The following is a 10,196-nucleotide window of genomic DNA, read 5'->3' as shown; positions in this document are numbered from 1 at the left end:
TTTAATGATCTCTGTATAACAGATACTAAAGACGGAACTGATATTTTACACGCATTTGTATTGCCTCTGTTCAATAGAAAAACACTCATGCTATACATAATGTTTTACACTTGCAATACAAATCAGAAACTTAGAATACACAATCGAAATCTACATCATGCAAAAAAATGAAAAAAATTACAACACAAATAGATAAAATCAAATATTTCAACATCTGGCATGCCTTACGCTCGTCGACAGTGATGTCTTATTACACTGTAGCTTTCGGTGATCATAGCAAGTCTGGAATATCTTGAATGAATTATGGAATCACCGAAAAACCATTGCAAACCCATGAATTCCATTTTAATATCAATGACTTAAATATATTTTAGCGCTTTTACTTATTTGAAGAGGGGATTTTAAAATAATGAGAAATAAAACTGATTTATCTCGTTGAAAATGCACTAAACGATCCATCAACTTAAAAATCTTTATGAAGTTCTGGGTCGAGTAAATAACGGTTAAAAAAAACCCCGGTATATTTAGTATTTTCCTGCATTATATACTTAGAACTATGTGAAATGGTCGCACCACAGAAACCCAGGAATAATAAATATCTGAATCGTAACTCATTCGTTAATCATCATAGGGTACAGATAAACATGCGCCCGAATTTTCACCTGGAATTAAAAAAAAAGCGCTAGTCTATAAAAAGACAAAAACACTTGTAGCTTATCTGGAGACGCAGTTTGGATATTTCCTTTCAAGCTTTAGTGGTTTTTTTTTCAAATCCTGTCATTCTTTGGCCTCTCTGTTGTAGAAGTTTTGTGGCGTACACAATTGCAAAAAAAGTGTAACGATCTACATGTACTAAAAACTTTTAAGCTGCACATTCTTACTAAATACATACATTGAAATATGCTTAATAATTTATTCTCGTTTCCTATAAACCAGTGAAAACTTCTTTCTATTTCACGATGCAAAAGACAATACTGAAAATATGCCTAGTTACTGACGAAGCACTTAAAATAATCAATATCGTTTTAATTTGTTTTGCACATTGCATACATAATTTAGATACTCACAACTGAAGCACTTCGTGTTAAATACTTTTTACTGGTTCGTTTTACTGGGTTGTTCAAAATTAAGAAAATCTTTTTATCTCTGGTGAGGTCACACAGGATTTGTTGTAATTGAGTTATGTTCCAATAAAAGTGTTATCATGCCCTGTGCATTCTGTTTTTCCCAACTTTCGAAGACCTAATGGACAAATAAACAAGAGGCCCATGGGCCACATCGCTCACCTGAGGAACAAGAGGTATGATAAAATCAGCTCAATGGAGTCATAATACAAACTATGTGGACAATGTACAATAATTCATGTAAATCCTGTATAAATAAAATCCATTTTCCCCTAGATATTCTTATGTTTATAATCATTAGTCCCTTTTCTTACAGGATGATTTCATAGTCATATCATATGTTGAGTATTGCAGATCTAAAAAAGATCCCTAACAATAGTTTATATATGGAATATAAACGTACATCAAATTCTGAACCTTCTCGTGAGGCCAAAGAATTGTCCTGGGACCAAAGTCTTAACAATTATAAAGAATCATCTGGCTGTTTAGTTTCTGAGAAGATTTTTAAAGATTTACCCTATATATTCCTTTGTTAAACTTTGACCCCCCCATTGTGGCCCCACCCTACCCCTGGGGATCATTATTTTCACAACTTTGAATCTACACTACCTGAGGATGCTTTCATACAAGTTTCAGCTTTCCTGGCTGATTAGTTTCTGAGAAGAAGATTTTTAAAGAATAACTCTGTTTATTCCTATGTAAAACATTGACCTCCCATTGTGGCCCCAACCTACCCCCAGGGGTCATGATTTTCACAAATTTGAATTTACACTACCTGAGTATGCTTCCACACAAGTTTTAGCTTTCCTGGCTAATTAGTTTCTGAGAAGAAGATTTTTAAAGATTTACTGTATATAATCATATGTTAAACTTCGATCCCCCATTGTGGCCCCAACCTACCCCCAGGGGTCATGATTTTCACAACTTTGAATCTACACTACCTGAGGATGCTTCCACACAAGTTCCAGCTTTGCCGGCGAATTAGTTTCTGAGAAGAAGATTTTTAAAGATTTACTGTATTTATTCCTATGTTAAACTTCGATCCCTCATTGTGGCCCCACCCTACCCCCGGGGGTCATGATTTTCACAACTTTAAAATTCACACTACCTGAGGATGCATCCACACAAGTGTCAGCTTTCCTGGCCGATAAGCTTCTGAGAAGAAGATTTCTAAAGAGTTACTCTATATATTCATGTTAAACTTCGACCCCCCATTGTGGCCCCATCCTCAGGTGAGCTAAAAAGGTTAAGTTTACAATTCAATAAGTGGGTTTCTGGAAGAACAGATTTTGAAAATTTTCGTAATAAATATTGACAATTTTTTATACTTTTTTAATCTTTAGCTTTTAAGATCTGTGTACAAACATAGAATTGTGAGCAAATCTCTGTATCTTGCTTATAATTCGAAGCTTAACACTCAAATATGGTTAGTAAATAGAAATTGTAAACAACATGCATTACATGTATAACAAATAAAGAACACAATTTATTTTTTTCGAAATGAATCATATATATATACATGGATATACCTACATAATTCCGTAAGCGATATCAAACTCTATTTAAACTGAATAAACTAGAGAAAATGCCGAGCATCTCAACAAAACCTATTGCATTAATCTACCATTACGCAAAAGATAATGCCGAATTACCGATAGAATGAATTGTATTTCAGTACCCCTACATCAGATTTTGCTTAATTTGCGCAGGTAAACAGTTAACGTAACTGTTTGATTTACCGAAGTCATTGATTGATTTGATACGTAAAAATCACGAAATACAGACGATAGTTTCCAGGTTACAAAGCATAAATAATGAAAACGAAACGAAAATCAGAACAAGCTAACACCAACGTCATGTGTGAAAACTGTCAACGCATTGAAATATTTAGCTCAATTTACTTCACAAAATCGGCACCAATATATTTTGCATGTTTCAAAACTTCCCTTCATACGCGAACTGTTGCACAAATTCATCATAGTCAGATCGACCCTTTTTCGTATAATGTCATGGCTGCTTTAAACAAAGAACCTCGTTTTAGAAGTATGGAATACGAGTCTTGGTAAAATGGGTATGCAAACCCGGGCTGTGGCAAAATAAATGCCGGGGCAGATCGGCAATCGTCAATTCCAAATACGCATTATTTTGCAGCAATATCTACAGCGAATACAAATATACTAGTCCATCAAATATCCTGAAATTTTAATGAGATTGGCAGATTAATAACTGCCAATCTTTTGTTTTGCCCAGGCCAAGTCTTGCCTTCCCATTTTACCGGATGCCGAGCCCGATTGAAATACGCCTTTCCTTTATTATCATTTTCGTAATAACTTCGATTTGAAACAAAATTACCCCTTAATTTTTGCAATTTATATTTTCCTTCCCATAAGGATAATTTATGCTGAACTACGTTGAATTTGCCTCGGTAGTTCTTGAGAAGAAGATTTTTAAAAATGCACCCCCCTTTTTCTACAGTTTCAAGGTTTTCTCCGCTTTGAATACAGATCGGACTTTAATTTTTGCAATTTATATTCGCCCTCCCATAAGGATGCTTTGTGCCAAATTTGGTTGAAATTGGATAAGCAGTTTTAGAGAAGAAGTTCAAAATGTAAAAAGTTTACAGACGGACAGACGGACAGACGGACGGACGGACGGACAGACGGACAGACAGACAGACGGACGACGGACAAAATGTGATCAGAATAGCTCACTTGAGCTTTCAGCTCAGGTGAGCTAATAAAGGAGAAAATAAATAGTTCCTGAAAGAAAAATTAATGCGTGGTTCTAAGTTTAACAAAACAATTTTACCAGTGAAATAGCAATAAAATGTGTGGAAAGAATTCCTTTCGAAATGTGTTCTATTTTGTGTTTTGAGTTGTTCAGTTTGACAAGTTGTCATGTTGTAAATTTTGTATTTACTGCCACCCGGTAAATTCAAAATTTACAACATGACAATAACCTCATATCAAGATCACAGTGATCTTCTTTCACTTTTTATAATTAATCATAAATTCAATGTACTTCATTTTCCAATTTTGTTATCTTTGATACGTCGAGGCCAAGAATAATAACTTTGGGCATTTGATGGATCTTAGAATTTAGAATATAATGTCGAAGAAAGTAGGCTTCTTTTATATATTGCTTTTATGTATTGCCAAATCTTGGGATAAATGAGTTTTTTGGGTTTTTTTTTTTATCTTTTTATTATTTATTTTTTTTTTTTTGCTTTTTACATGGATAAAACATTCAAATAAAAAATCTAATCACTTTGTGTTATCCCCAAGTTGAATGTTATGAAATCAAAGTATGTCATATTTGTCTCATCTAATCTCATTGTCTCATCTCGTATAATATGTCTCATATAGTTTATAGAGGGACCGTAGAATAAATGTGTTGTTTCATTGCTTGTGTCCCGGTTTTATTCACTTTTAAGAAAGAAACGTTATCTGGATAAAACACAAATACCGTAGTATTTGTTATCTGACGAAAGCAAATGAAAGCACATGCACAGGTAGCTTTTTAGAATAGTGAGCAAGTCAATATAACAATCAGGTAAATTGATGGGGTTTTTGCGTGATTTTATTAGATTTAACATGATGCATCTGTTGTTGGAGAACATGCTAATCTTATTTTAGAAACTCTCAAAGCTCTTTAGATAAATCATAGAATAAAATTTGTTTTTCTTATAACATCGTCTGATTTTATGAAACAAAATCATAAATATAAAACATGAAAAAGAATTACTTAAATAAAAACATTACAGTATGTTTTCAGTGCATAACGTTTTGTCTTAATCAGAAGAACCTGGCAGGTCGGTAAGCCCTTCGGTATATGGGTAGCCAATGAACGTCACGCACGGACAGGGCATATAAAAGTAACAGTCTAGCTACATGACGACCAGACGTGAACTGGATAAGAGATAAAAAGGTAAGACCCTTCTAAAGATCGAGAATGGCATTATCTTTTCAAAATTTGATTTTTGTTGTAATCCTCCAGGTTTTTGTACCTTAGAATGAAGCACACTGGAGTTCTCGTTGTGTTGTTGGTGGCTTTGATGCTTGTCCATGAAGGTAATAAATGATAAATAAGAAGCCTGGATGGTCAATAAACTGTCCATCAGATAAATCTTGAATTTATATATGTTATTTCTAAAACTAAAAACTATTATTTAAAAAGGGAAATTTAATCATATCTTTCTTTTAAGGTTTGAATATTTTTCTATATCTTTAGTCTGAGTTCTTCGTAAGTCCTCAGTGAGATCAATATACTAACAGTCCAAAATGGCCATGAACATCCAGCCCTTTTTAGAAAAAATAAACAACTTTTTCAACATGCTTTAATTTTTTTCCTAATTCCGAACAACACTCAGTATTAGATTTTCGTTAATGACATGGTACAGTGGTCACCGGAACCTTGGCAATACGATGTCGTCAAAAAGCATTAAAGTATTTATGTGGCTATTTAGTTGATCGTTGACATTTACATGGAGAAAGTGATCGAAACAAAAGATCGGAGAGCTTGAATACATGCACAACCTGTCATTTCCATTTTAAACAATTTATATATAGTAATTTCAGAGGTAAATATTGTATGTTTTCATGTTTATATTATTTGCATAGATCTAGAAGCGTTGCGATATCATATTTTCACCAAATGATGTACTTGGTCTTTCATCTCAAGTGAAATATTAGAAAAAAACCAAATGAAATAAAATATATAATTTATTTATAATTTTCCGGGTTTAAAAAAGATTTAGAATACGGTATTCTGCCATGAGTTAATTCATAACACTAGAGTTTGAATAGTTTGTCTTTTTATGCATAGGTCCAATTAAAATATCTCTAAGGTACAGGTACATGTAGTACGTTAGATTTTCTACACATAATGATGAATTTTTGCAAGTTAAATTCATAAAATCTACTACAAATTTTGAAATACCAGTAGTGAAAGCCATACTGTTTAATTTCATTCTAGTTATTTTGGGTTTCGAAGCTACATTTTTTTCTAATCTAAAGAATATACGCCCTTTTTCAAGAAATTCAAAATTCTGTACTGTTTTTCTTTGAATAACTTGAAATAACTTGATATGAAATTATATTATTTAACTGGTTTTTAAAACCTTACAAGGTCTATATTTTTTAGAAAATATCACCAACGAATAATGTCTCATTTGTTTTCCTTTTTAGCTCACCTGAACCGAAGGTTCAAGTGAGCTTTTCTGATCACCCGTTGTCCGTCGTCCGTCCGTCCGTCCGTCCGTCCGTCCGTCTGTAAACTTTTCACATTTTCAACTTCTTCTCAAAAACCACAGGGCCAAATTTGACCAAATTTAGTACAAAGCATCCTTATGGAAAGGGGGTTATAAATTGTTAAAATAAAGGGCACAGCCCTTTTCAAAAGGGAGATAATTGCGAAACAGTAAGTATAGGGTGCATGTTTTTAAAAATCTTCTTCTCAAGAACCACTGCACCAGAAATGCCAATATTTACACAAAAGCTTTTATATATAGTGAAGATTCTAAATTGTAAAAATCGTGACCCTTGGACCAAAACTGGGGCCTCAGGCGGGGTTCAAAGTTTAACATAGAAATACATAGGAAAATGTTTTAAAAATCTTCTTCTCAAGAACCACTGCACCAGAAATGCCAAAATTTACGCAAAAGCTTTTATATATAGTGAAGATTCTAAATTGTAAAAATCGTGACCCTCGGACCAAAACTGGGGCCCCAGGCGGGGTTCAAAGTTTAACATAGAACTACATATGGAAAATGTTTAAAAAATCTTCTTCTCAAGAACCACTGCACCAGAAATGCCAATATTTACAAAAAAACTTGTATATATAGTGAAGATTCTAAATTGTAAAAATTGTGACCCTCGGACCAAAACTGGGGCCCCATGCGGGGTTCAAAGTTTAACATAGAAATACCTTAGGAAAATGTTTAAAAAATCTTCTTCTCAAGAACCACTGCACCAGAAATGCCAATATAACACAAAAGCTTGTATGTATAATGAAGATTCTAAATTGTAAAAATCGTGACCCTCTGACCAAAACTGGGGCCCCAGGCGGGGTTCAAAGTTTAACATAGAAATACATAGGAAAGTGTTTAAAAAATCTTTTTCTTAAGAACCACTGCACCAGAAATGCCAAAATTTACACAAAAGCTTTTATATATAGTGAAGATTCTAAATTGTAAAAATAGTGACCCTCGGACCAAAACTGGGGCCCCAGGCGGGGTTTAAAGTTTAACATAGAACTACATATGAAAAATGTTTAAAAATTTTCTTCTCAAGAAATGTAATGTTACAAGGAACTGCTGTTCAGGTGAGCGATGTGGCCCATGGGCCTCTTGTTAAAAAGTGTGATCTTTAAGAATTTTTTTTATTGAATGTATAGTCGTTTCTTACCTTTCCTAAGCTTTCAGTTTGGCTCGCAAACAAATTTGAATAAAAATCGATTAAATGATTCGTTTTTTCTTATCAAATGATCAATATTTTTTTTCTGTCATTCTATTTTACGATCTTTTTAATAGATGTTATAAGCAAAAAATTTCTGAATATAGAAGCAAGGAGAGCAGAGAAAATCACTAATATACATTAAAACATAAATTTGGGCAGGCCAATAAATAAATCAGAAACAATCATGTGATCAAAACATACTCAGGCATATTAGGTACCGTCTTTCGTCTTGATCACTCTATTATGTTTTTCTTTTTTTTCTTATTTTTTGTCAAAATCATAATTATTTCATATCTAATAATATAATTCTATTGTTTAATTTCAAGGACTGTGTTCGTCAAGTGCTGCTCCTTCGGGAGGGGGTAGTGTAGGTGGTGGGACAGGAGGCGGACCTAGTGGAACAGGAACCGGAACTGGTGGGACAGGAGGCGGATCTAGTGGAACAGGAACCGGAACTGGTGGGACGGGAAGCGGCAGTGGTACTGGACACGGTAGTGGTAGTGGACACGGTGGTAGTGGAGGGGGTGGGGCGTCTGGAATTACCGGAAGTGTGTTACTGACTGCGCTTTCATTTTGCTTTTTATACTTCATGAAATTAAAGTAGAAAACATTTGACAGTTTTGGTTTAACCATTATTAACAATGGACACCACAGAACTGACAATTATGATTGCTTGTTAACATATGACATCATTTAATGAAATCTAGATATTGCTTATCATAATACAAAAGGAAATATCCTGTGCCGCAGAAGAAGAAATGACTCCATTGGTTTATTGTTTTGTACGAGTATCTCTTCTGCATTTAGTTAGGATATTGTATCAGGAGCGTGGGACGTAATTTGTAACGTTGCAAATCTGAAATAAAGGACAAGTGATTTTGATATGGGCTTATCATTTTATACAAGAAGTCATGTCCTTCGTTCCTCAAGTACATGCTAAAATTGTTAATGAATTATTCAAAAACGGTTTAACCCACAAACCCACACTCATCCATAGGTTTATTATTTATTGTGTTAGTTATTTTTTAGATGAGATCCAAAGTTTTATTCAAACAAATATACCTGCAATTTTTTGTATTTAGAAGTTTCTCACAAACATGCCGGGACGCTTGACTTAACATCACTTCTCTTCAAAGATCTTGATATGTTACTAAAACAGGACGTAAAAAAAATTATTATCGGGGCAATATTTTGCTGTTGTATTTTTCGAACAAACATGGCTTTAGTTTTAACTTTCAATAATTTTTTATAACATTTACATATCATAAGTCCCATGCCAAGGATTAATAAAATAAAAAAATTAAATTCGGGTGTTTTGTACCTAACAAGAACCCCTCACATTTTAGCAAACCAGGATTGGTTGTGATGCATACTCTAGTAATCGCTTACCGATTTGACTGAATCTAAAAGTATGACCTCAAACACAAACAAAATAAATGTCTTATCAAACTGATTTTTTATAAATATCTATTAGAATACTTTGAGCTGCGTATTTAATCATATCCCTTCCTTTTTGTTTATATATGTATTAAGAAAATGAGAAACCCGGTTTGTTTACAGGTAGAAAAGTCTCCAAAATCAATACAGGTATCACACGGCCTTTCCCATTCCCTACTTTTAGAAATGTTGGCGTTTATATCAAGATTCTGGTTGAACTTGTCATACTGAAATTTGATCATAACTTTATGACATACTGGTAAAAATAATTGATAAAAACATTTTTAACGGAATTTGATATGGAAACAGTGTTAAATGGAAATAGTGTTATTTAATCTATTTATTTCTCATCAGTTTTAGGGAGGTGTCAAAACTATTTGTTTTTACTCCTCAGTGTCACATTGTTATCATAAATAGATAATCAAAATAATCAAAATCAGATGCATTTTCAGTTCATAACTACTGTAGAAACCCTAATTTTTTTTTACATCCGCTTTCAAAGATTCTATAAACATAAAATCTTTATCTAATGTACAGGTTATTACGCAAAGAATTCGAAAATTTATCTTGGTAGTTTTGGAACATTTTACAAAGATTGGTCGAAATTTAAGAACTCGGGTAAACTGCAAATTCTTTCAGGATATATATCGTGTTTTTATCTTGCAAAGGCTTTTTGTTGTCAAAGGCAACCAATTGTAAGAAGCGGACCAAGGTTTTTGCACAACGTTGATCTAAGTTCTACGTAACATATCTTCTTATAAATGCATTTTATTCGCATCATCAATGTGGTTATAATCGTGTAACCAATAATTTAATGTACTTTTGTATTCAACCTTCCTTTCGGTATCTGTAGGGGTCTAAACGTTATATTTCATACGTTAGACGACACCATGCAGTCACAAATTCTTCGCAATTGATTCCAGGGTTCATCTGAATTAAAAGGAATTGCACTACAGAAAAAAAATCAATGCCGGGTATCAATGACAAAGTTAAGGACGATACCAGTAGTGGTATGTGTTCCATTTAGCTCAATACACGTATTGCCGACTCTTATAACAGAGAGAGAGAGAGAGAGAGAGAGAGAGAGAGAGAGAGAGAGAGAGAGAGAGAGAGAGAGAGAGAGAGAGAGAGAGAGAGGAGAGAGAGAGAGATGAACAATGAAGAAAGAATGGTAGGTGAA

General features: G+C 33.7%; 1 protein-coding gene across 2 annotated transcripts; it reads left to right on the top strand.

Moving 5' to 3' along the window:
• Positions 1–4,952: 4,952 nt before the first annotated feature.
• On the top strand, positions 4,953–8,461 carry LOC128189710 (uncharacterized). Of its 2 annotated transcripts, none has more exons than XM_052861434.1 (3): positions 4,953–5,051; positions 5,121–5,194; positions 7,906–8,461. In XM_052861434.1, exons 2-3 carry the CDS (start codon positions 5,137–5,139, stop codon positions 8,181–8,183), a joined length of 336 nt encoding a protein of 111 aa, XP_052717394.1. In that variant the 5' UTR covers positions 4,953–5,051; positions 5,121–5,136; the 3' UTR covers positions 8,184–8,461. The 2 variants fall into 2 exon arrangements, with proteins under 2 accessions (XP_052717394.1, XP_052717393.1); XM_052861433.1 differs by having other exon boundaries at positions 4,955–5,051; positions 5,136–5,194.
• Positions 8,462–10,196: the final 1,735 nt, after the last annotated feature.

Source organism: Crassostrea angulata, chromosome 6 (assembly GCF_025612915.1).
Source record: "Crassostrea angulata isolate pt1a10 chromosome 6, ASM2561291v2, whole genome shotgun sequence".
Taxonomy (NCBI): Eukaryota; Metazoa; Mollusca; class Bivalvia; order Ostreida; family Ostreidae; genus Magallana; species Magallana angulata.
This window is presented reverse-complemented; position numbering and strand designations above follow the sequence as displayed.

Coding starts and splice junctions, on each gene's coding strand:
- LOC128189710 (XM_052861434.1), top strand. CDS start 5,137: ATGAAGCACACTGGAGTTCTCGTTGTGTTGTTGGTGGCTTTGATGCTT. Junction 5,195..7,905: donor TTTGATGCTTGTCCATGAAG/GTAATAAATGAT, acceptor TTTAATTTCAAG/GACTGTGTTCGTCAAGTGCT.